The 26367-nt window shown below is 47.3% G+C and overlaps 1 protein-coding gene across 1 annotated transcript; it reads right to left on the bottom strand.

Annotated features, from left to right (window-relative positions):
* Positions 1-2826: 2826 nt before the first annotated feature.
* On the bottom strand, positions 2827-26125 carry LOC112604939 (calpain-13-like). The gene is made up of 12 exons (XM_025354506.1): positions 26110-26125; positions 23773-23969; positions 22742-22775; positions 22319-22375; positions 18843-18900; positions 18677-18735; positions 16926-16994; positions 14596-14671; positions 12539-12667; positions 11450-11505; positions 10836-10893; positions 2827-3289 (listed from the first exon to the last, which is right to left on the bottom strand). Exons 3-11 carry the CDS (start codon positions 22745-22747, stop codon positions 10867-10869), a joined length of 537 nt encoding a protein of 178 aa, XP_025210291.1. The 5' UTR covers positions 22748-22775; positions 23773-23969; positions 26110-26125; the 3' UTR covers positions 2827-3289; positions 10836-10866.
* Positions 26126-26367: the final 242 nt, after the last annotated feature.

Raw genomic sequence — 26367 nt, 5'->3', positions numbered from 1 at the left:
GGACGGGTAGGAAGCCTCTGAACACAGTAGGCCTTAAGCTTGCATTCATTAGGGATCTCACAGTCACCCTGGTTGCTGCAGTCTAGAGAACTGCCACCATTCAGCCAAGTTGCAAAAGCAGTGGTTCCTGAAATGTCACCCAAGGACCATGTGCATCAGCTGGGGGCTTTAAAAATCACAGATCCCCAGGGCCAGTCCCAGACCTGGATTAGGATCTCAGAAAAAATTGTAAACCAGCTACTCAAGGCGATTCCTACATACATAAATGTTGAAACTCATAGCCCCAGAAGTCTGAGATGAAGAGTTAAACAACTCTGATGAGCTTTGGGCAACTCAACATTTCCACTGGGAATGGATTTCACGTGGCTGGGCTCTAGTTCCAATACTCCCACCAGCACCTGTGGCCCCAGTCTTCTTCCTTCTGTTTTAATCTTCCTATTTCTGTCGTATCCTCTGTCTGTCCCATCTAATTTGTCTGTATCGCTCCGGGCCATGCCTCATCTATCTGTTCCTTATCTGTCTAAAGTTTCCTCCCTCCCTCAGGTCCCCATCTCCATCTTTTCATCTTTCTATCTCTCCTTCCATTTTCCTCTTCTCTCTGTGCTGGCTGTTGTCTCTTGGCACCTGGCAGCTTTCACACCCTTTTCTACAGTCTCTCCTATTTGGCAGGGACTGGAAGCTTGAGAAATACCCTTGCCAGGACAGATCCAGGTATTTACCAGGAATTTACCAGTGTCCAGGAATTTACCAATTTCTTCTAGATTTTCTAGTTTATTTGCATAGAGATGTTTATAGTATTCTTTGATGGTAGTTTGTATTTCTGTGGGATCGGTGGTGACATCCCCTTTATCATTTTTTATTGCGTCTATTTGATTCTTCTCTTTCTTCTTCTTTATTAGTCTTGCTAGCAGTCTATCAATTTTGTTGATCTTTTCGAAAAACCAGCTCCTGGATTCATTGATTTTTTGAAGAGTTTTTTGTGTCTCTATCTCCTTCAGTTCTGCTCTGATCTTAGTTATGTCTTGCCTTCTGCTACCTTTTGAATGTGTTTGCTCTTGCTTCTCTAGTTCTTTTAATGGTGATACTAGGGTGTCAATTTTAGATCTTTCCTGCTTTCTCTTGTGGGCATTTAGTGCTATAAATTTCCCTCTACACACTGCTTTAAATGTGTCCCAGAGACACATTATATCTGCCACTTCTAATGGCATGGCCACCTCTTCTCAGGGCCTCAGGGATCTCATCTGTAAAATGGACAAGAGCCTGGACACCTTGCTTCCATCATAGGGCGGCTGTAGCGGCAGAAGCTCTAGGGAGCCTGGGGGGCAGGTGGGATTGTTGTGCCTGAGCCTTTGTCATTTGCTCCGTGAGGCATCCCGCCCCTCCATCTGGGCACCAGCCATGGTCCTTGCCCACCTCCTCATCTTGCAGAGACAAAGCAACCCATCCCAGGACCCATGGGTAAGAGGCTGGCAGGGCCAGGGTTTGTCTGAGATCATCAGCCTGTCAAGCCCGCCCTGCTCTGGAGCCCTTTCTCAACCCTGGCTGAAGGACACGGGGAGTCCCGAGGAGGTGCAGCCTCGGGGTGAACTGGCTGGTCTGCCCTGTGCTGGGGCTAAGGATCAAGGCCCTGCCCTTTCCTGGGGAGACTGGAAGCCAGGGCCCCTCTACCATGGCCACCTGGAGCCTTTCTGAGCCTTCTGGAGCCCCAGCATGACAGGGAGAGTCAGTTTTTCAATCAAGCAATTGAGGACCCTGCCCCTTTAAATTCTGTTAAAGAGAAAATTAATGACTGGTCCCTGAGCAAAGCCCTATGAGGGAGGAAACTGCCCTGCATCCTGAGGACACCAGTCCAGCCTGTGCAGACCCCCGGGGCTGCTCGCCACCAACCCTAGGCCTGCAGAATCATCCATTTCTGCTTGTCCTCCAGGATGCAAGGAGGCCCAAAAGGAGCTTGGGATGACACGTGGTTGTGGCAGCAAACTGTGCAGGTGCGTTAGACTTTCTACCTGGATGCCTGGGTGAAGGTCATCTTTGAATCCTGCAGGAAATGGCTTATTCATTCTTCTGGATTTTCCCACTTATCAGAGTCTCTGTTGACCTGCCAGTCCCAGTTTTTTTTGCATGCAGAAAATCTTATGTAGCAGGGCAGTCTGACAGCCCAGGATTCAGGATCTTTAGACATTAGCTTTAACTCCAAAGTCCATGCTCACAAACATGGGCATCTATCCTGGCTAACCAAGCAGCAGACTGGGAGGCAAAGTGACCTGTCCCAAATTTTGCTGTGTGTCTGACCCTCTCGCTATTCAAAAGCATTAGCAAGAGGGGCTCAACTCCTTAAGCAGGCAGCTATTCTACTTGAAATGACTGTGAAGGCTTTACAACAGTCCCTGTGGATGAGGTCACTTGGCTGCGTGTTTGGTACTTGTATACAGCATGCAATCACTGCTGAGCACTGCCCTTGCTCCTGGCATGGGTTTGTGCATGATGATGCAGCCCTGCCCACACTATCCTGTCCTCTGACCATGCCACTCAGAAAGACACACTCAGCAAGCTTCCCACCTTCCTGTCCTTTTGACACACCCATTTGCAACGATTCCCCTACTGGGTTGATGCATCCAGAAATGAGCTTTCCAACTGCAAATTCTTTCGAGTGGGTTCTGACCCAGTTATGCTGTGGAATCTCTTCCATCCTCTGTGGGCCTTGCCTTTTTGAGACACCTGGTGACCACACTGTGGTTGAGGAGGGAGCGAGGGAAGCATCTGCCTTGCTGGGTACCTTTCCTCTTTTCCAAGTGTATTTTTGAGACAGAACTTGAATGAGACACCTTTATGGGAAACATGTTTTATTTTTGCCATTTAGCTGTGAAATCATCAGGATTCAGACATAAGATAGTGTAATTATTCTGCAAACACCCAGTGGACAGCTCCCGTGTCACCCATAGCACCCGAGGGTGGGCAAACTGGCTCATTTTAGCTCTTCCAAGAAGTCAATCCAACTGCTGACAGGTGACTCAGAGGCAACTTCTCTTCTCCTTTCCCACAGGGAGACATCTCCTGCTTCATTTTCCAGGGCAATGTAGGCTGAGCACATCCCAAAGTGCTCAGATAAGCTGCTTGGTGGCCACAGGCTTACCAGGGCCTGGGCCAGCCAAGGACCGAACCCAGGCTGTTGGAAGACAGCTTGGACTCCATTTCACACAGGGCCAGTTTAGATGTATCACAACCACAGTGGGCAGAACAGCCTCTTAGAATGAAAGACAGATTCTTGAGTGATCACTGGGAGCTTGTCCTAGAGAAAGACATGGAGGCGCAAATGCAGAAGGCCAAGGGTGAGTAAAGAAACTTCTTCCTTTGAGTGACCACAGAAGAGGATCCCCATTCCAAAGATGCGGTTCTGGATCATCCCACAGTAGAGGAAGCACTGGTGCTTCCTGCTGGCAAGGCTGACAGACCCCAACATGCCCATGGCCCCTTAATGGATGTTCCTACCCCATTCTTCAAAATTCCTTAAAGGGCACCCCCGCACCTGTCCTGCCCCAAGCTTGAGTTCATATCATAGCCCATTTTAGCACCTTGAGTGCTGGCACTGGAGTGGAGGGAAACTTGGGGAAGAGATGTTCCTCCCATCTCCAGGCAGGTTGGAAGGGCTGAGGCCAGGGGCTGCTATGGTAGCAACAGCCCTGAGCTCTGTCCCATGCAAGCTCCAGATGGCTGGCTTTGGACTTCTTCAGGAGAGTGGTTTTTCTCAAGTGCAGGGGGTTTGGATTAAAGTGACATTCGTGCATAGACACGTTTTCTGCAATGATCAGTCAGCTGCCCTACCCATTGGGTAAAGAGGCCTCAACTCTTCTTCCCTGCCTCTCTCCTTCTCTCTTGTCTCACAGACTACTTGCTAGTTTGCCTATTTTTTTTTCATAAAAATTCAGTCCAAGATACATAATTTAAAAATTCAAAGAGTGCTACAAGGCACAAAGGAAAATAGCAGCTTCTTGTCCCATTTCTATCCAAATTCCCCTCCCTAAACTCTTTCTTCTGATGTTTACCTCCGTATTTCTAGGTAATATGCTTATGCAGTTAATTCTTGATTTGTCAATTTTAAATGCCTATTGACTTCTTATGATGGAAGATGGGGCGAGGTTGCTTCTAGCCCCCTTTCATGTCTATAACTTCCCTCCTTCCATCCTTCTAATATATTTATGTCACATTTTTGTTAAATCAATATTCCATTTTGATTTTATTACAATTGTATGTGTACTATTCACTGCTGAATGAAAAAATACTCTAGGATCACATTTTCTTTCTTCTGTAACTCTTTATTCTTCCAGGAGTTAATAACTGCCTCACTTTTTTGTCTGCTTAGTTTAAGTCGTTATCCTACTAATTCTTCCAAAGCTCTCCAGCAGAATTTCAAAATCCCTCTGAACATTATTTTTTCTATAATTAAGCAATCTGATCAATGATTGCTCCCATTTTCCCCAAAGGCTGCCCTCCAGCTTCCCTTGGGATGGCTCACTCTCTTGCTCTGCTGCACAGCATTGGTCCTTGGACTTCCCTGCCTCTGTCTAGTGTTGGATCTTCTGTTACCTGGATTCCAACTCTTCCTCCTCCTTGGTTTATCCCCTTGGAGTGTACATGTCGGTTTCCCATTGGATACATTTTTCTTCCGAAGCCAGCTCCAGAAGGCTGGACACCCTGGCATCTCAAGGTGCCTGGTAACCACCAGGTGTATGCTTGCCAATGGTGTTGAGCATTTTCACGTCACCAGAGGCACATCCAGACTCACAACTCTCAACTCACAAGTATAGGAGAGTTTAACTTAAACTCAGACAGTTCCATCTGCCCCGGGGTGTCAGTCTTCAACCCAGCATCTAGCCAGATCTCTCAAAAAGAATTTCTTTTGATGAACAGAATGAGATGGGAGAGATGGATTTACTAGGCTAGAAGCAGACTCATCCTGCAGAAAATGGTTGTGGGTCGTCAGTAAGACCAGGGTCACTGTTGTCATATTTCACCTAAATCCTGCAGACTAGGAGAAGGTGTCCCTTTCGTCAAGAAACTGTATTCTTATACAGTGGGAAATTGTTATAAATACCAATTTTGTTAGAATAAGGCATTTTACTGGCATATTGACAGTAGATCAACACAGATGTAGACGACATTAGCTAGACAAACTCTCAGCAGGGTGTGATTTGCCGTGTATTAAACCTCTAGACTGTGAAATCAATTAAAATCAATACAGCCTCAAGTGTCCAAGGAGCACAGAGCAATGAACTAAGTATTAGCATTCTTTCAAGTATGAACTTCATATTTTAACATATTTTAATATAGGTGTTGCCTGCAATGTGACAACAAGGCGTACACTTCGTTTAAAAGGAATATTTTTGATGGGAAGAGAGGAGGAGGGGTTCAGTCCAGTTGCGTATACGTATAACCCAATCTGCTAGGTCAGAGGAGAGCAGATGGGTTGAAGATGAGAACAGAAGTATTCTCACAATGAAAGTATACCTCGACTTGCCCAGTGAGTCCAAGGGCAGATAAAAGACGTCTTGTACACAGTTTGTAGGGAGTGACCTGGAAAAAAAGTAGCCTGGTGATGGAGCTCCAAAACCCCTCATCTCTGGGAGAAGCTCGCTTAACTCAGGACAAAGCCTTTGCTTGCTCCAGTGACACTTTGTAACACAGAGGATCAAGTGAGCAAGGAGAGGGACTCGCTGGATTGAATGCTGGCTAACAATGAAAGTCTCTTTGCTGACCTCAGAATGTTGGAACTCCTAGAAGAAAGAAACTTTGTAATAGCAAAATAAGGGAATATTGGATAGTGACCAGGACACTTTCAACTTTTTCAAAAAAGTGAGGGAAATTTTCAAATTTTTCAAAAAAGTGAGGGAAAAATAGGGCTTCATAAGATAATATGGGTCATGATATGTTAGAGATAATAACAAGATGATATTAACTATCTGCCTCCCAGTACACCAAAGGGGAATAAAATAGAGAATAGCTAAAATAGCAGGAAGACTAGGGTGTTAACTAATAGTAAAAAATGTTGGGATGAGAACAAAACAAAGGAAGGTATAAACCTGAAAGAACAATTTCTTTCAGTTATTTGGGAGAAAGTTACCAACTAGTTTCTCTTTGACAGGTGTTTCGCTTTGTGCTAAGGAAATAGCAACAAACAAGACATACCCAGGCTTATTGTCTAGCGGAGAATACTGACATCAAGCAAGTAATGAAAAGTGTGTTAACTCAGCTAGCTACAAATAGAAGTGCACTTCCTCAACCTGGCAAATGGTATCTATGAAAAACACACAGTGATCATCATATTTAATAGCAAAGAACTGGGTGTTTTCTCCCAAGATTAGGAACACAAGGTTGTCTGCTTTGTTCACTTCTATTTGGCATTGTATTAGAGGTTCTAGCCAGGACAATTAGGCAAGAAAAAGAAATAAAAAGCTCTATATTATATTGGTGTGGAAAAATAAAACTATCTTTACTTGCAGATTACATGATTTTTGAATATATAAAGTTCTAAGGAAGTTCTTTAAAAATATTGGAACTAATAAACAAGTTTAGCAAGGCTGCAGGATATAAGATCAATATAAAATCATTTTTATTGCTGTACACTTGCAATGAAAATCTGAAAATAATATTAACAATTTTATTTAAAATTGCATCCCAAAGTACAATAGTTAGGAATAAATTTAACAAGGAAAGTGTAAGACTTCTACACTGAAAACTGTAAATCATTGCTCAAAAAAATTAAAGAAGATCTATAAAAATGAAGAGACACATGGAACAAAAGATTTTATATTGTGAAGATGGCAATATTTCCCAGATTGACCTTTAGATTTAATTTACTCTCTATCAAAATCCCAGAAACTGATATGTTGATTCTAAAATTTATATGTAAATGCAAGGAACCCAAAATAGCCAAAATAGTCTTGAAAAGTAAAATAAAGTTGGAAAACTCACACTTCCTGATTTCAAAACTTACGATAAAATTGTAGCAATCAACACAGTGTGATACTGGCATAAGATACACATATAAATCAATGGAACAGAAAGTTCATAAATAAATTCTTATATTCAACTGATTTTTGAAAAGGGTTCCAAGACAAAGAAACAGGAGAATGAATAGTTTTTTTCAGCAACTGGTGCTGGGACAAATGAATGAATGCAAAAGAATGAAATTAGAACCCTACTTCATACCATATAAAAAATGACCTCAAAATGGATCAAAGACCTAAATGTAAGAGCTAAACCATAAAACTTTTTGAAGAAAAACCAGAATAAATAGTTTGACCTTGGGTTGGGCAATGATTTCTCAGCTATACCACCACAAATATGTGACAAAAGAAAACAATAGATAAATTAGACTCCATCAAAATTAAAGACTCATATGCTACAGATGATAGTATCAAAAAAACTGCAAAGACAACCTGCAGAAGGGGAGAAAACTTTTGCATCTCACATATATAAGGAATTCGTGTCTACAATATACAAAGAACATCTACAATTTATATTTTCCTCGGTAGTAAAAATATAAATAACGCAGCTTAAAAATAGACAAAGAACTAAATGAACATTTCTCCAAAGATCTACAAATAATCCATAAGCACTGAAAAGATGCTCAAAATCATTAGTCATCATGAAAATGCAAATCAAAACCACAGTGAGATATCCCTTCACACTGTCTAGGATTGCTATAAAAGACAATGACAAGGGTTGCTGAGGATGTGAAGAAACTGGAATTCTCATTTGCAGCTAGATGGTGGGAATGTAAAATGGTGTAGCTGCTTTGGAAAACGGTTTGGTGGTTCCTCAAAAAGTTACAAATAGAATTTCCATATGATCCAGCAGTTCCACTCGTAACTATACACCCAATTGAAATAAAAACATATGTCCCCCCAAAAACCTGTGCACAAACATTCATAGCAGGATTATTAATAATAGGCAAAACTAGAAACAACCCACATGTCTATTAACTGAGGAATAGATGAAAAAAATGGGGTACAGCCACAATGAAATATTATTTGGCACTTAAAAGGAATGAAGTACTGATACATGCTACAACATGGATGAATCCTGACAACATTACGCTAAGTGAAAGAAGCCAGTCATAAAGGACCGCATGTTGTATGAATCACTCATATGAAATGTCCGGAATAGGTAAACTTAGATTCAGAAGATAGATCAGTGGTTGCCTCCGGCTAGAGAGTGGGACACAATTGGGAAGCAACTGCCGTGGGCATGCTAGATGGGCATGGGGTTTCTTCTTTGCGGTGATAAAAATGTTCTAACGATCATATTGTGGTGATTGTTGCACAACTCTGACTATGCTAAAAACCATTGAACTCTATACTTTAAATGAGCAAACTGTACAATGTGTGAATTATATCTCAATACATTTCTTTAAAAGAAGGAATGGGCTACAACCAAGTGTGTTGAATGTTATGACTGGGGAGGGGTGATATGTGAGTGAATAATATGGGAACCCATAACATGGGAACCCAACTGGGCTAAGACATAAAGGATCAGGAGTTTGGTGACTGATAGCCAAGACAGAGCAGACAGTAAGGCCAAAGGCCTGAGGCTGGGAAAAGCATGGAAAATAGAAGGAAGTAAAGGTGTGGTGGTGTGGTGTGAGTAGAGAACAGGAAAAAGAGGCACAAGTTGTGGTTAGATGGTGGGCAGGGGCCACAGGAGGCAGGCTCTTGTGGTCCATGTTAATGATGGCAGATTTTTCTTTTGAGCAATGGGAGGACATTGAAGGGTTTTTAAGCCTGGAGAATGTAATGATTGGATTTGAATTTTTAAAAGTGTAGTCTGGCTGCAGGAAATTGATTTGAGGGATACGAGTGGATATAGGAAAACCAGATATGGAGGCCATGCCAAAGTTAGGGAGAAAGATGATGTCTAAGAAATCTCAACTGAAGCAGTTAGCAGGGAGAGTAGGAAATGAGAATATGTAGACGATGAACTCTTCTGTGAAATTTGGTTGTAATGAGAGGAAAGAGGTGGAGTTCAGCTGGAAGGGGTAGGAGATAAAGAAATTTAAAAGACACACATTTTAAAATGGGAGTTAAATGACTCCAGAAGACAAAGACAGGTTTAGTATTCAGAAGACAGAAGAGAGAATTCATTCAATCAGCCCCTTGAGAAGGTGAAGGGTAATGAGAAACAGAATGTCCTTAAACGGACGTGCCCTTTAACTTAACAGGAAGAAGGAGGGAAATAGTTACAGAGGAAGGTGGATTTGTAGATTTGGAGGCAGAACTTCTTCACCCTCCTGCCTCCAATTCTGTAAAGCAAACCACAAGCCAAGAGTGAGTGGATGTGCTTTAATGATGTGATGCCAGAGGGTGGTGACCAATGAGGAAGCTAGGGAAGCACTCCTGGGGGTGATGATAGGCATTAATGAAAGAAACTGAAGGAAACACAACAATGCCTCTAATATTATACTTCCTTCTGACACAATTTTTAAAAATAGGAAGGGTGGAAAGATTAGTTAAGAGAGAATTGGGACCCTGTACAGGAGAAAAGATAGTAAGAGAGAATCCAGTTATTTTGAAAGTTTGAGCCGTTAGGCCCTGTATATCAAATTAGCTTAAATATACAATTGACAAATCATTTTTGATATTAGAAATCATGCAGATTGGAACAGGCACAATAAAACTGAAAATAATCAAATGTTCTGTTTTTAAAAAGGAGTGAAAGGAGAACTCAAGGAAATATGGCTGGGTCAAATTAACTATGATCTCTGCAGTATTAATTTGCGATCATTAGAAAGCATCAAATGTTCATCAGGAAATATTTATGCTAAAACATTATTTATGGAGACAGTGTCTGTCTCTTGACTTCAAGGTACATGAATGGGAGATTAAATACTGTTTACAAAAACAATCGAGTTTTAGGCGATATTGATCACAGGTCGGCTGCGTGGAGAACTGTATACTTCAAAGGTACATTGGCACATAGAGAATGGTCACCAGGAGGTCTGGATGAAAACCAACAGGAATAATTAAAGAAGATGGGCTTTGGAGCAAAACAGCAAAGGTATCCTCCTTTGTAGGTCGTGCATGTCCAGTATTTTTTTCTACAGTGGTCCAGAGAGTGGAGCCAGCAGCATGAGTAGAAAGTTTCAGGGAAGTAGATGATTGCCTCTAGCTAAGGAATACTTAACACTTGGAGATGTCCAACAACGGGAACCACAACATCTTGAGCTCCCCAGTCCTAAAGGATTCTAGAGGACTGATGGGGCTTCTGCTACAGCAGGGTTGGGATGTGGACTATGTAACGCTAGGGTCTGTTCCATGAAAAAGAATGTAGAGGAAATGACATGAGTGTTAATTCTTCAGCACACTCATGCTAGAGAGATAAACACTGATGCTTACAGATATTCATCATCTGTCCAAAGCTGCACAGTGAGACAATGGTACAGCTGGGGCTAGAGCCCGCTCTTCTCTCCCCAAGGCCTGACCATTTCTACCATTTCTGTTACTCTACACCATTCAATTTCCACCGTTTCTCTTGCCTTTCCTGTGATAAGAGATCACTTTTTTTCTTTGGAACTTCAGTAAAGAATTCTAAACCCTCATTCATGCCTTTCAAGCCACGCCTTTCCATAAAGGTCCATTGGTCTACATTGTCTGCATGAAATCTGCAGCATTGGCCTTGAAACTCAATGGCCTTGAGCAGCTAAGCCTTGGTTCACTTCGGTAAGGGTCTGTCATCCCTGGGGAGGCTCTCCCAAGGAAAGAGTCTTATATGCAGTTCCTGGAGGAGAAGGGGGACTCATGCTCCCAGGAGGGAAAGACTCCAAAGCTACCATGTCTTACCTGAGCTGTGGGGTCTGCTTTCCTCTTTGCTTCAGTTGTACATGACCAAGTTCATCCACTGAAAAATAAGCATCATCATTACAACAATCCTTTACACTTGTTAGCTTAATACAGAGCAGGGCAAATGCCATCCTCCTCCCTTGAAAGACCTCAGGCCAGTCTCATCACCCCTTCCAGCTAATTCCAGCCCAAGCTGGGTACAGGGTGGGGTTGTCTCACAGCACATCTTCTGCTACTCCCTGAATAACCAGGCAGTGAGACGTATATCTTAGGTCGACCAGTTGGCTGGTCAGGAGCCTCTAAAACTCAATGGGAGTAAGTTTAATGTACAGTGAGCTCAGCGGGCTGTCCTTCTGTTCCCTCCTGGATTTATGACTCCCACATAATCCTCTGCTTTATTAAGCTATTGGAAAAAAAATAAAATCTGTCTGCCAAGATCCTAAAGCAGCCTGGCGGCCAGCGATATATAAGGCAGTAATTGGAGGTTGAGGGGACAGCTTGGCTGGCCTTTGGCAGACCGTTCAATATCCTCAGGGGAAAAAATGCCCCCTGGAATCAAGTCAGGGGAGGCAGCCTAGGACTGTGCCTGCCCCAGGGAGGGGAAGGTACCTCACCTCCATTTCTGTCAGGTAGAGTCCTTTTCCATCCTTAGAGAGGTTGCGGAAAGTCTCTAGGATAAAGAAGGGAAGGTTTTGACTGACTGAGGAGGGAGGAATCCAGGCAGTTCAGGGGAGGCAGACCTGGGCCCATAAGAAGCACAGGAGGTGATTCTGTAAAGCAACCCCTCCTGCCCCATGGGGTGTGCCTGTCACCTGTCCTCTTCTCTGTCCAGCCGAGCTCTGCACAGGGCGAGTGGCTCAGGGCTCGCCACCTCAGAGGGGCTCTGTGCCTGCTCTTCCCGCTCGCCTCTCCCTCTCCCAGCTTCCTTGCACTCCCTGCCCCTGCATCCATCCACACTAGGCTGAGGGGATGTGAGGGCTTGTTATTCTTGCAGTGATACAATTTGGGGACCTCCCTTGTGCAACCAACTGAGAACTGTATGGGGGTTGAACCTCGGGCTTCTTTTTTACTCTCCCAGAGCCTTAGTCTCTCAATCTTTTCTGCCCAGCTCAGAGCTGCAGGCTTTGTAGCGGTGCCTCATGGCAGGGTGGTGAGAGGATTATGAGTGGGGAGGGGTCTGGCCTCTCTCCCGCAATCACAGCCGCCCCACTGTAGCCCGGGGTTTCACACTAGATTTCATTAAAACCAAAGGGTCATGCTGCTAAAAGGTGTGGAAACTTCGGCCCACACAGCTGGATTTCTGAAGCCTGGGGAGGGACTTCCTACACCCACTTATTCACTTGTGTGTGAAATTCCTTCAGCGAGGACCAAAATCCTTCATTACATAACTGAAGAGCAGGTTTCAATGATAAACACAACCTGGAGAGGGGACAGCATGATTTCAATTAACCTTGTTCCTGAGAGAGAGGCTGGGCAGGGTGATGAGGAAAAGAGACCCGGGATGGGGAACTACAGGGGAGAGGGGGGTGCAGAGGGAGCTGGTCATGCCATCTGCAGCCTTGGTTGGTGCCTCACGCAGGCTGCCAGCCCACCCTGCTGCTGAGGCCTCCCGCAGGCCTGGGGTGGGGTAAGGGGTGGCCGGTCCTCTCCTGTGTTCTCTGGTCACTTCCAAGGTCTCTGGGATGCCCCTCGATGACACTTACTTGCCATGGCTTCAAGCCGCATCAGGAAGCAGACCAGGCTGGGGAAGCTGACCCTGCCGACACTGTCGCTGTACCTGAGGGTCACCAGACGCAGCAGCTCACAACTGACAAAGATCCCTCTGAGGAAGTCTGGGGCCACAGGTGAGCGAGTGAGTGAGAGGAGGCTAGGGCTGGGGGGTTCTTCTGCTTTTCAGGGTCTGAGAGACCTGTTCAGAGGTCCCGGCAACCTCCCACCAACTCCTCCTCCCACTCAGCCCCCTCCCTTTAGTGTCTTCTCTTTCTCGTTGGTTACTGGGCCCCAGGAACCTAGTTCTGGAGTCTGGTCAGAGACCAGGTGAAGATACTGAAGACACTGCTCTGGGGACACATCAGTCTTCGCAATCATCTGATCATTCCCACGTAATGGGAGAGCTGCTGGGACACCTGGGGGGTGCTTCTAGCCCTGCCTCTGTCAACCTTCTCTCTGCTGATGACCCTGACAACCTTCCCCCCGACCCATGACTGTAGGTAGGTTGTTTATGGATGCCGCTAGTGTAGGTGGGAGTGGCCCCTGGCACAAGGAGATGCAGTCCTAATTCCATCCAGGGAAAAGACTGACCCTTGGTGGGACAGCAGAACGCAGGAGGTGGCCTCAGGCAGGCAGGAGCTCAGTGCCTTGTCATCCTGTGCTTCTAGTTATAAGCTCCAGGGAGGCACCAACCTCACAGGGCCAAGTACATACTGGCGCACAGTCAGGCTTTGCAAGATTTAGAGAGCCAGTAGAACCCTGCAAACCAAACCATCCATCATGGGGACAAGCCTGGTGGCCCGTGAGCCTCTGGCAGCCAGAGACACACATGCTTTCTCTGGCAGAGTTAATAAAACATGAACTTGAATGCCTTTAGATAAGCCAGGTCCTCTCCTGCTTGGCACGTTCTCAGTCACCTGTTTTCTGACTGTGAGCTCCATCGCCCCTTTCACTTACCTGCCTGGCTGCTGAAGGCTTATTGAGTTGAATTCGAACAATTTTCTACTGTTTTCTCTTTTATCATTCTGGAGTCATGAGTGAGGTCTTTTAAAAATATTTCATCTTTAATGGATTCTTAAAGTGTGGTCCCCAGACCAGGGACATGAGCATCCCCTGAGAGTTTGTTAGAAATGCAAATTCCTGAGCCCCACCCAGACCTCCTGATCAGAGGTGCAGCAATCTGGGCTTTAACAAGCCCTGAAGGGGATTCGGAGGCAGCTCAGGCAGCTCGGGTTTGAGAGTCCCAGCTCTACGTTATGAAGCATTAAGGGGACGATCTGGGCTACAGCTGGGGGCAGCAGCCTGATCTTTTTGCCCTGTCTCCAGGACGGGAGCCATGGGAGGGAGGATGATGGAGACTTTCCTTCCGGTGTTAACCCAGGAAAATGTGATTTTACATTTTATTAAAGGAAGGTGTCCATTTCCTTGTGCAACTTTTTTTGTGATCCATTTTTCCCATTGGGACGGTGGAGGTAATGATTCCTGCCCTTCCCAGTTCGCAGGGTAGTCGAGACAGTCAAATGAGATGACGCCAACAGAAGTGCTTGGTGAACCATGGAGCACTTACGCACCCTAAGGTATTATTATCATTATCCCAGGGCTGAAAGCCTTTGCCTACTTGAAGCAGACAGATGCCATTTGATTTAATTTAGCCCCAAACTCTCTGTGAAGAGACAGCGATCATCAGCCAGCCTGTGGGTATTTAACCCTGATGGCCCAGATACTGAGCTGGAAGCGCGTCTCCGAGGCAAGCTCGATTCCTGGTAGGGTATCAATCATGCGGCAGCTATTTTCTCACAATTAGAGCTGTGCTGGGGAGGAAAGGCATCTGGGAAAATTGACTGGCACGTAAGAACTCGGACGGGGCAACTATGTCTGAGTCTGCAGCCCTGGAGGCCCCCCAGGGTCAGCGTGAACTGGGGAGGACACCAGATCGGCAGTGCTCCTCTCTGATTGCCTGGCACTGCTGTGCCAGCTTTGCTACTAGGGGTGTGGGCATCACACCCACCCCCAGACCCCAGGCACCACAGCTCCAAAGTCCCCATTGTACCTGTATTCTCTATGGCCTTCCACAAGTCCGAGCTCAGGAGGACTCCAGGGCTTGCCTGAACCTTCTGGAAAACATGCTAATAGGGGAAGAGAAGCAAGAAGTCTGTGAAGATGGGGGAGGTCCTGGATGCTCCTTTTCCGTCCTGGGAGGTTGCTTCCCTAAACCTCAGAGGCAGGCACGGTCCCAGCACTGAAGACTGGGAGGACAGAGTGGCCACACCTGGTGAACTGACCATCCTGGCTGCCTGCTGAGGGGCTGTGGCTGCTTCTCTCCTCACCCAGGCTCCTTCCTCTTCTGCACCCCCAGGCTGAGCCCTGACACATAGGGCCGTTTTCTGCTTTTGAGGGGAGCATAGGGCTCTCTAGAGAGTTTGCGTAGGGTAGTGGTTAAGAGGAGCTCAGGCTTTACAACCAAACTGCTAGGGTTTAAATCATGGATTATTTACCAGCTGTATTACCTTTAGCCATGACTTAGTCTTCCTAGGCCTCAGTTTCCTCATCTGTAGCATAGGGTTAATTACAGTGCCTACTTCATAGGTTCGTTGCAGGGAGTAAATGACTAAATATTTATAAAGTGCTTGGGGGAGTGCTTTGCACATGAGTGAATGCTCTATAGAAAACATTGAAAGCAGGTGGGAATGGCATCCTGGAGCCCAGCACGGGGGCAGAAGGTGGCACCCGGAACATATCACTTTTGTATGAGGCGGCTCTTGCACCTACCCAGGCCTTTTCTACTTCTACCCAATTCTCCCTATAATCCTGGTCAACATCGTACTTCACAGATGAGGACACCGATGCTCAGGCAGGGAACATTTTGCCTTGGATTAGGTGTGTAAGTGCTGCAGGACTGAACTCAGGACCCTAATTTGGGTCTATGCCTAGCTGTCCCCAGGAGCTACTCCAAAGCAAAGTACCCACACACAGGTATGTGACTGAGGCAACCGTGGGAGATGGTTTTGCCTTTGCAAAATAGCAGCTGGACAGCTTTTTGGGGGCGTTATTCGGCTTTTGGTGAGTGCAAGGACAGACCTAGAATGATCTCAGGCATTCACTCATTCATTCGGAATTCCTTCGGTCATTTATTCAGCATTTTGAACCCCTGCTGTGTTTTAGACACTATGGAGGTGCTGGGGAAAGATGGATATGAGGGAACCCTTGCCCTGGGGGACCAGGGGAGTGGACATGCTGGCCGTCGCAGTGCCCTGCAATGAAATGAGAAACCAAGTGGCCCCTGGTTGGGGATCTGGGGATATATAATGAAATAGCCACACAGGAATGCTTTTTTTTTCAGCCTTTAAACATGTTATGAAAATATTTAGTGACATGGCTAGACATTTGATGTATTTATTGGCATTTATTAATTTTTAAAAACAGATTATACTTCTATTTGGCATGTGTGGGTATACATATTACAAGAAAAATTCTGAAGTATGTTCACTAGGTGTTAACAGTTTCCCTTTGGTTGGCAAGACCATGTTTTCTAAGTTTATTTTTGCCCATCTATATTTTCTGTTTTTTAACTATGATAGGTATTGCTTTCCTAATAAGGAGATGTTATTTGTAAGTACAAGATGATAAGACGACACAGTGTGGCTGGCCCTGACAGATGTGGGTTCAAGTGTTAGGGGCCAGAGGGGTAATGGGGGCCAGCAGAGTCCCCAGGGAAGGTTCTGCAGGGAAGGAGTGGTAGAGGTTGGACTCTCAGGGTAGGTGGGCACTGGCTAGTCTGAGTGTGCGGGGAGGGGAGAAACGGGAGGGGCAGGGTGAAGGGGCACAGGTGTGACGTTTACAGGAAGTAGTGAGTCTCCTTTAGACTTGTATTGGAGTCTAAAGGAGAGAGTGGGATGAGTGGAAAGGGCTTCTCCTGGGCCCCAAATGGGGACCCACTTAGAGGGTCTTGTGTGCCACTCTGAGGGTTTAGACTTTGTCCTGGGAAAAATGGGGAGGCCACACTGAGGCCTCAGGCCACATCACTGTTTTCGACAGATCCTCTGGCAGATGGATTGGACGGGGATGAGATAAGCTAGCAGGTGTTGCAGTGGATGGAGGAGTGGGGGTTGGGGGAGATGCTAGTGGGCAGCTTTAGCTTACAGGGACAGCATTCTCCTCCCACCTCCAACACATCCCTGATTCCGCCACCTAACTGGGCATTGCCTTTGCCTTCTAGAGTTGCACTACATCTCCCCAAACAACATGCGAGCTCTCCTTGAGGGCAGGGGTGAGATTTCCTCCTCTTTCATACCCCTGAACCCTGGTGCAGGGTTAGACACCCAGTAAATCCTTGCTAACTGGACGGAATGAGCGTGCTAGTCACAGAGAATGTGCCTGTACCTGGCAGTGAACAAGGCGCTTCCACAGTCGCGCAAACTCCTCTTGGTCTAGCCGCCCATCCACTTTCAGCTGGGTACGGAGTTAAGTGTGAACCAGTCAGTGTGCAAGGTGCAGAGGGGCTGCCGTCCTGCCAGTGAAGCCGGAGCAGGTCCATCCATCACTAGCAACACAGTTGGTCCATTGTCACCTAGATGTGGCCTCATGCCAGCTGGTCCATTGTCACCTAGATGTGGCTGCATGCCAGCTGGCTCCTGCTGCGTCTGAAAGGGACCTGGCTTAGATTTGCTTCACAAAGAAAAATGGGCAATTGGAAGAAGGAACCCCCGAGGAAAAGAGGCCAATATCACTTGCATCTGAGGGAAGAGAGGGGTCTAGAACACAGCCTCCACCAGTTGGAGTGGGCGCTTTGGCTCCAGAAGTTGGGGAGGAGCACGAAGGGGTCATGGCAACCCAGAAGCAGCAGCCACAGGAAAGCACATAGAGCCCTGTGCGCATAAGTATAGAGGGAACACATCCTGTGGGCATGTTAAAGCCAGCCCTGGCTGCGCCGTATGTTGGGTTCAGTGATGACTAATGAAGGGAAAAGCATTAACTTCTGAGAACTGGAAGGGGAGCCAGCGAGTGAGTAGGAAGAAGGCTGAAAGAGACCTGTCTGCTTTGCAGGGGTCCAGCAAAGGTGACCTCCCCTAGGGTTACTCACCCTGGGCCGTGGGTCTATGAGGACCATTTGGATTCCTCTGTGGGAGATGGGTAGTGTCTCTGACAGATTCCAAAGCAAGGCCAGCAGAGACAGGGCCTGATTTATGATTTCATCAAAAAACCCCTCTTGTTTTACAATGGCCGGCTTCACAGTCCCAATTGAGCCTTGTCAATGGTGCGGGAGAGGGACAGAGCGTCTCAAGAGACAGCACACTGCCTAGTGAGGGGCTGGCAGGGCAGCATCTGGGGGTCTACACTCATGGAGTCAGCCTCTCCTGCCTGCCAAACGAGGGGTGCACAGCAGGAGGATGGCTCACTGGGGAATGGAAATCAGGAGGAGGGGCAGGAACCTGGGGTTTATTCTTGGTCCTACACTTGTAGCCACGGGCCTGGAGTGAGTTGCTGAACTGCATCTGCCCAGCCTCTCCCGCTGCAAACGCAGCATGGTAACAATGCTGAGGTGCAACTGCTGTGTCGACCAGGCAGTTTTCTGTGTTTTGGTGGTAGTTATCTTGATTGAACTGGGGACCTGTTGAGTAAGAAATTTAAATAATAGAGACTCCTCCAGTGGGAAGGGAACAGGTGAAAGGGAAAATAGTTCCCAACGGTGCTATAAAGGGCGGTTTAGGATAAGGTTAGAGCATAGACTTTGGAGGCTGAAAGCTCCAACTTCAAATGTGGGCACGAGTCCTGACTAGCTGTGTGATCTGGGCAAATTACTTAACCTCTCTGAACTCCTGTTTCTTCCACTGTGTGATGAGATGATACATTTTGTATCAGAGGGGTTGCTTCAAGAATTATAAGGACACACACACCCCCCACCCCAGTACACTGATCAGCACATAGTAGGTGCTTAATAGATGGTAACTATTATCATTGTTGCTGTGGCACGTTAGTGAGTTAGTAGAGAATCCCCAGAAACTCAGGGACAGGAAAGAAGAGAAAATACTAAGAGTGAGAAAAGGGTTCCCTACTGTCCTAATTAAGACTCTGGGGAAGCCCACAGAGCAGGGGGGAGCTCAGAGCATGGGAAGGACGACCGCAAAGGATACTTCCATCAGAGCCACCAAGCTGCGGCACTCATCTAAGGAGAACATGTCCCCTGGAGGTCCTGAGGAGAGAAGGACAGGAAAGACTGAAGTGTTGACAGCGGGGTGTGGGGTGGGGGTTGCCAGCAGGGAGGAGGGTGGGGCCAGCTTGCCCTTGGGCTGCTCGTACCTGTCAGAAGCTCCTGGTTGAGAAGGCTGTGAAGCTGGGTGGCATCAATGTCCAGCCTCTGAACCAAATAAGGAAGGAATGCAGGAATTATATGAGTTCCAGGATCTCAGAGGCACATCTGCCTGCCCTGTAAAAACACTCAGATTTCCAAGCACTTAGTCCCCACAATGTACCCATCTTGCCCTCATCATGAAGCCTTACCTGATGGCTCCCAGCCATAGTAGTGACTCCCTCCCCTGCACATCTGTCGTGTTGGTCACTCCTGATGCTTGGCCCCTGGTGTAGGTGACCTTGCATTTCTCTCTTTATCCATTACTGGACTGAAAGCAGTTTAGTCCTTCCCACCATCTCTGGCACTTGGGAACCCCTCAGGGTAAGTATTGTTGAATGAATCAACTCAGCCCTTCAGATGTGTTCCCCATCTGCTTCCAGGAAGAGACTTAGGAAAAAATAATGACTACTGTGTACGTGTGTGTGTATGCACGTGTGTGATAATAGGAGTTAAAAATAACAGAAATGTGGGCTAAGAGAAACTGCTATCATTGAGCACATTACTTAGCATTAATTTTCCCAGCCACCGAAGCAAAAAGGGAGACATGGTTTTCTTTGGATTAAGAGCGGGAAGCAATTGAGGTTGGGGAGGGAGGAATTCTTCCTGGCCTCAACTTCTGAGACAGTTAACTGCGTTTGATTTTATACTGGGGGCATCCAGTAGCTTGACAGGCAGTGTCTTTGATGACAATTTCACAGAGACATGGAGCTGTTCTGTATGTGGCTCTTCCTCACGTCCAGCCTGGGAAGGGCAGAGGGGATGCTATGCTGGTATTGCCCTGGGAAAGCATTTTCATGGGGAGCTGGTGCTGGAAAGATTTATCAGCAGGTGGCCCTGTGGAGTGGCACTGGTCAGGTAGAAGAGGGTGCCTCCTGGGGGTCTTCTGAGAATCAGCACCTTCCATCTCCCAGGATTGTATTGGTCTTACCACCTTGAACTGGAAGCACAAACAGCCCCAGAGCCCATCCTGACGGGGTCCTCACCCAGAAGGATGACCCCTCAGGATGCCCCTGAGGAAGACATCTTGCCAGTGCCTGAAAATGGTCCTCAGGTCATTTCTCCCACATCTCACTTTGGGTTTTATCAGGAAAGTTGGTGTTGGGTGCCCACTATCAACTGAGTTTCTCTTCCAGAGACTCAGGACACCTCGCTTTGAGCCGTAGTCAGCATGCTAATGAGGAGTTCCGACTTCCATGGAATCATCCACTATAAAGCAGCTTTGGGGCATGGACCATGTCTTTTCCCTCCATATTCCCACGTGGGGACAGAGCCTGCCCCGGGTCCCGCATTCCATAACCAACCAAAAGAGTCTGAGGAGATGAGGGTAGGAATGGAGGTGAGGGATGCTTAAACAATCTCCTAAAAAATTGCATGTTTGCCTCAACCACCACAATGCAAGATGCCCAAAAGCTATTCCTTGGGATTCCCAAAGCTTAGTGTGGGACTTGTAATGACTGGGTGCTCAGTAAATGCTGGCTACTTGGTGGATAGACCTAGCTCATCCCAGAGTCTAAGTGGATCCTTCCTTTCCCACAGGCAGACCCTGGGTTATAGAGCTGTCACTACTACTATAGTGAATGAAGAACCGGTGGTAGCATCAAGTCATTGTATTAGTTTTTTTGTTTGTTTGTTTGTTTTGAGATGGAGTCTTGCTCTGTTGTCCAGGCTGCAGCACAATGGCACGATCTTGGCTCACTGCAACCTCTGCCTCCTGGGTTCAGGCAATTCTCCTGTCTCAGCCTCCCGAGTAGCTGGGACTCCAGGCATGTGCTACCATGCCCAGCTAATGTTTGTGTTTTTAGTAGAGGGTTTCACCATGTTGGCCAGGCTGGTCTCAAATTCCTGACCTCCTGATCTGCCTGCCGTGGCCTCCCAAAGTGCTGGGATTACAGGCATGAGCCACTGTACCCGACAACCATTGTATTAGTTTAAATCTAAAGTGATAGAAAAGGTCAGAAGAGAGGACACAGTGAGTGCATGGAGGATTATTTTGCTTTAAACTTTCTTTGGAGGACACAGACCCTGAGGACAGCTTGCAGGATTACAGAATACTGCCAGATGGGTCCTGCTCAAGAGTGCCTGGCTGAGAGGTGAAAGGGGGCTGGAATCCCGTCTCTTTTCTACTTCCCAGCCATGTATCTGGCAGAGTGCCACACTGGGGTCTTACTCTAATTCCCACAAAGGCCCCCTATGGGCCACTAATCACCCTCTATGAGGAGGGATTTGGCTGTTGTTTGGAAAAGTCCTGATTAGAAAATCTGTCCCATCTTCACATATGGCAGACATTTTTATTTTAGAGGTGCAGGTGCATGGGCCGTGTGTGAGAATTTGCCACCTGCCACTAAAGGAAGCTTGGTCTCAGGCATCCTAATTACGCCTGCTAACCACCTCGGGGGCTAACCTTCACTCAGGCATCTGCTCTGGGGGAGGTGATCTGCCTTAATTCAATAAAAATGATTGAGTACCTCCTTGGCCAAGGACAGTGATCAGTGTTGGGGACAAGGAATGCATATAATATCATCCCTGCCTTTGGGAGCTTGCAGACTGAGGACAGTCATCTTGGCCGGCCTTGTCATGCAGTGAGGGAAGTGCCTCCTGAATCAGCCCAGATAGTGGACCTGGATCCTGGGCTGGTACTGACTTCATGGAGGTCTGTGTTCCTGTGTTCAGCTGCTCTTTGCAACACATGCCCCTCATTCCAGCCACATTCTTTTTTTTTTCCCTAAGTTTTCCTACTTTGGCCCAGGCTGCTTCTGGGTGACCACTGCCCCAGTGACCCTCTGAATGCAGAGACAGGGCCTGCCCTCCTTCCTGTCCTTGGCCTCTTCCTGGTTCAAGGTGGCAGGGTAGAGACGCACATCGGTATCACTGTCCACTTTCCACACCAACACAATTATTAACGGTAAGAGGCCCATTGTGCAGAGCCCCTGGCAGCTATTTTATTCTGACAAGTCAAGGAGTTCTTTATAACAGTTTATTAAGCCATTAGGGAAATCCTGTGTGCACATAGGTGGCTTGGCAGCAAGGATGCTGTATGTGCTTTCTGAAGCTGGCTAGCTCCCGGGAGGAACGATGCCAGGTTGGTGGGAGGTGGCCGAGTAGGAGAAGGAAAGGTTTTAAGGGATACTGCCAATTGCTTGTTTAAAGATTTAGAAGGCAATACACCTCACAACCCATAATTATCCCCTCCATTTCTAAGCTCTACATTCCATCTTGATGTCACCCAGATGACACTGGGTGGGGTGCCGTGTCTCTACCGAGCTTGGCAGCCAGAGCAGTTCTGGAGATGATCCAGAAAGAGAGGCAGGTAAAATAATCCATCAAGTCACTTCGCTTCTCTGCATCCCAATAAGGGCCTATAAGAGCTGTCCCTCCCTCAGATCCCCTTTCTCTGCTCCCACGTAAGGCCCCTGGGGTACCATACCTGCTGAGCATATCTGTTGAAAATGCTTTGTTGGGAGCCATGTTCGGAAGGGCTTCCCTGGATCAAAGGGAAAATAGCCAATGTTAGACTTCTGGGGAAGGAGGCCACCCATCTGGTTCAGCAAGGGCACAACAACCCCTGCCAAGACCTGAGAAAGAGGCTTTATTGGGCAGTTGGAAAAAGCCTTCTGGGGAATGAGAAAACTGAAGTTTGTGGAAGGAAGAGGACTGCGTTGAGCCTGGCCTTGGAGGTCTGGTCTTCTCCCCCTACCCCGCCCGCCCCTTTGAGCCATCATCAGCCTATCATTGGTATCTCTCTTTTCATTGGTTGAGGGCAGGGGAAGGCGCAAAGAAGGAGACAGAAGCTCTTGGGGATGGGATGGGGCCAATGAGGCTTGTCAGCCAAACCTTGCTGCATACCTACCTCCATTCTGAGGTTGAAATGGCGGCTCAGGTGCCTAGAAAATCAGAGGACAGTGTGACAAGGATGACCAGCTCACCACTCAAAGGGGGCCTGCATATACAGGGCACCCAGCTGGCACTGGATATTGATGCCAAGTTCCTGAATGGGGCACCCTCAGCACTGCAGGACATGAAGTGAGCAGCTACAACACTGTGGCCACGAGCCCAGCCTTTTGGCTGGACATGGTCTGGTCTTTAACTGTTTAGTAAATGGCTCCTTCCACAACCAGATACTTCCAGCAACCCCCATTGTCAGGATGGCAGATAGGCTCTGCCTTAGGCTCCATCTCTGATTGGTGGTGTGATGGCGGCCTGCCATGCTGGACTTGGAAGGTCTCACCCACGCTCAACTGCAAAGACTGCCATAATGATGGCAATGTCTGCCTTGGGCCCAAGAGAAGACAAGGGGCCCAGCGGGGTGAGCACTTGCTGGTCGCAGTCTCGAATGATCAAGTTGGCATGGAAGACCCTCCGTGATGGACTCTTTCTTTCAGGCCCATCTTTCACTGTCTCCCTGCTGTACCCCACATTTCAGGACATGTGACATGCTGGCGATATGCCACCTTCCTGTATAGATGCCGATGCTACTTACTCTCCAAGCAGCCCTGTGCACAGTCACTTCCCTGCCACCATTCATGCTTTTTTCTTCTACCACCTTCCCATGGCCACCATCACCTTCCCTTTTAAGCTATTAAATTGTGTTTTTCTTCAAAGGCCAGCTCAAGTGCCATTTCTCTCAGTCCCTCTTGCCACTCAGTCCTCCCGTGCCACTTTGCATTTCCATCTGGCAATGGCCCCATCCTGTTTGTGGTCTGGTTCTTGGTTCACAGACTTTCTCGCTCCCCCTTTATGGTGAGCTGCTCTAGAGTGGGGCCAATATTGCGTCCCCAGTGCCATGCTGCACGAATACACAGAGCACAGCCCATAACGACACAACGCGTTTTTATAAAGTTAAATAGAATAAAACATTTAGAATCCCAGAGGGTTCTGTACCTGTCATTGTCTGGCGTTTTCAGGAAGATTCGGAGCAAGAACTCCACTGATTTTCTCCGTGTCTGTGCAACCACAACATAGTTCCCAGGGCTCAGATGGTAGGTCACAGTGAAGTTGCGGCAGAATTTATTATTTGAGCTTTGGACAACGTTTCCGAACGGGGAAGAAAACACGGGTGGAAATTTCTCCTGGAACCTCTGGAATTAGAAGAAATACAAGAAATACAATTATTGTGAGAAAGCCCCCTCTGTGCATGGACCCCAGGCACCAAGAAAGACCCACCACCTTCTAGACCCTTTCCATTTACCAAGATAACATTACAGGTTCTATAAATGGAGACGGTGCTCAGCTGAACTCTCAAAAAGCAGTAGCATTTAGACTGTCGTTTCATCTAGACCCAGGACACTACAATGGGTGCAAAGAAATACTACACACAGTTTTATCTCATTGAGTCCAACAGCATCCTGAGTTTCTGAGTTTTCTCTCCCTGCTTATATAGAAAGAAAACCTCCATGGAAACTAGTGACATCATTTCAACACTGATTTTCTTCCGGGGCCCCTGAAGCCCCTTCTCTCCTGAATGTTTAGCAGAATACTTTGGACTGCTATACTATTACAGAATTGACTTCTTTTCACTTCCTCTGTTTTATCTCTCCAGCGAAGCCCCGAGATTCCTTCTCATTGGAGAATAATGGGCCCTGATCATTTTCCTTTTATTTCAATATTTTCTCAGAGATAAAACAATAAATATAATGCAGTTCCTATTACCAGATGTCACATACATATTATGTAATAAAAACCCCTTGCTAAACAAATTTTCCTCACTACAGTCAAGCATAGGGATTCCATTTCGGATGGTTATGCAGTAGGAAATGATTATTTATGAGCTAAGCCTTGTGGGGAACACGGGAAAGGGGAAAGTTTCTTTTCAGGAGTAGGGACAGGGTTGGGCTCCAAGGTGAAACAGGAGATAGGCCACTGCCCCAGGGGCATGGCTGGGTGGCATCTCCAATGCAATTCTGCTGACATTAACAATAGCCTCAGCAGGTTTGGGAGCCTGACTTGCTTGCGCCCTTATGGCAAAAGCAATGATGGAATCAGTTCTTCTCCAGAGGGTCAGCAGTGTCCCGTGGCTCTGGGTATGGGCGAGGGTACATGCATGTGTGGGTGCAAGGGGAGGCAGTGGGCATGCAGAGGTGTGTGGGCAGTGTGCCTCCTACAATTAGAAGGCAAGGGTCTCCCTGCTTACCCATTATCTTGTCCTGCTCCCTCTGTTGGCCCCTCATAGCCCTGTCCAGGCTCCTGATCCTTCAGAACAGACTTGCTCAGTGGCAGTGAGAAGTGTGAGTGTGGGGGAACAACGTGGGGGTTCTTGGTCCATTGCTCAGAGTACCCAGCATCAACAAACCACAAACCCAGGACTGGTCATGCACAGACCCGACTCTGAGCTTGTAGGGATGGGTCCTGTGCTTTTTCCTGGATTAAGTGCCACTTTGTTCTCCAGCTCTGGGGCCTGAGATGCTGATGGCTCCTTGCACCTGAGTGCTTCTCTCAATGCCCATCCCAACCTAGCTGGGGTGTCAGGGACCAGAGTGAGATCCTGACCCCAGCTCTGTGGCTGGGCCACCACTGTCACAGGCAGGCTCCCCTGGAAGGTCTGGAGGTGCTGTAATCACTCTTTGTTGTCTGTGGCCACATCCTGCTCCCCGCTTTCATCTGTGGCCCCCAGGCAGATGCACCTCCCTCTTGGGGGCTCAGAGCTCTCAGCCATGGGCAGAGGGGTAGGTCTGAGTGCCTGTGAGGATAGGTATTCCAAACTCCACCTGTCCTTCTCCATCCTTCCTCATATGGGCAAGTTGCCTTTCACCAATCCTGGGCCAGATGATCTGTTTAGGATGGTGGCGGTTTCTCGCAAGACGGGCTCAAGGATGTACCTTGAAGCCGCATTTGGAGAGCATGCATCCTACTTAGGGAGGATTTGGGGACTGACTACTTTAGGAGGCTGAAGATCTTTTCCAAGGTACCCCTTAGTGCTGCTCTCATCTTAAAAGGAACCAGCTTCATCAATCTTCTCTAACAGAGGCCGTGGTCCTGAGGATGGTTTCACTTGAATGTTAACAAGAGAACAGCTCAAAGGGTCAAAGCTTCAAACCAGGACAGCTAAATATTCTCCTGCTTTGTGAACCTGTTTGGGGATTCTAGGCCTGTGTCTGATGTAAGACTTAGACTGAATTTGCAGCCACTGAACACGTGGAGGCCACGGGCATTGGAAGTGGCCTAACGCTTCACTGGTGGACGGCAGCAGAGGTGCAGGACAAGGACGATGCTGAGCCATACCTGTGAGCCAGCCTGTTGGAAACAGGGAGAAAGGCAGGTTTAGGAACTCAGACCCAAACAAAAAGGCAAGCAGAACTGAACAGCGTGGCTCATTGGATTCATCCCTGCATTCCTCCACCTTTTCTTCCTCTCTTTTAAAGAATTTATTTTATACCTATTATGCCTGCCATAAAGCATTTTTGTTGTTTTTTTTTTTTTGAGACAGAGTCTCGCTCTATCACCCAGGCTGGAGTGTAGTGGCATGATCTCTGCTCACTG

The sequence above is a fragment of the Theropithecus gelada genome, chromosome 13, assembly GCF_003255815.1.
Source record: "Theropithecus gelada isolate Dixy chromosome 13, Tgel_1.0, whole genome shotgun sequence".
In the NCBI taxonomy this organism is placed as follows: domain Eukaryota; kingdom Metazoa; phylum Chordata; class Mammalia; order Primates; family Cercopithecidae; genus Theropithecus; species Theropithecus gelada.
This window is presented reverse-complemented; position numbering and strand designations above follow the sequence as displayed.

Bases quoted from the DNA above. Each gene is read 5' to 3' on its own strand.
- LOC112604939 (XM_025354506.1), bottom strand. The intron at 18,901-22,318 runs GTATGGTACCCC...TATTTGGTTCAG, and splicing joins TCAACAGATATGCTCAGCAG to AGGCTGGACATTGATGCCAC. The intron at 16,995-18,676 runs GTATCCTTTGCG...CTCCGTACCCAG, and splicing joins GCTTGGTGGCTCTGATGGAA to CTGAAAGTGGATGGGCGGCT.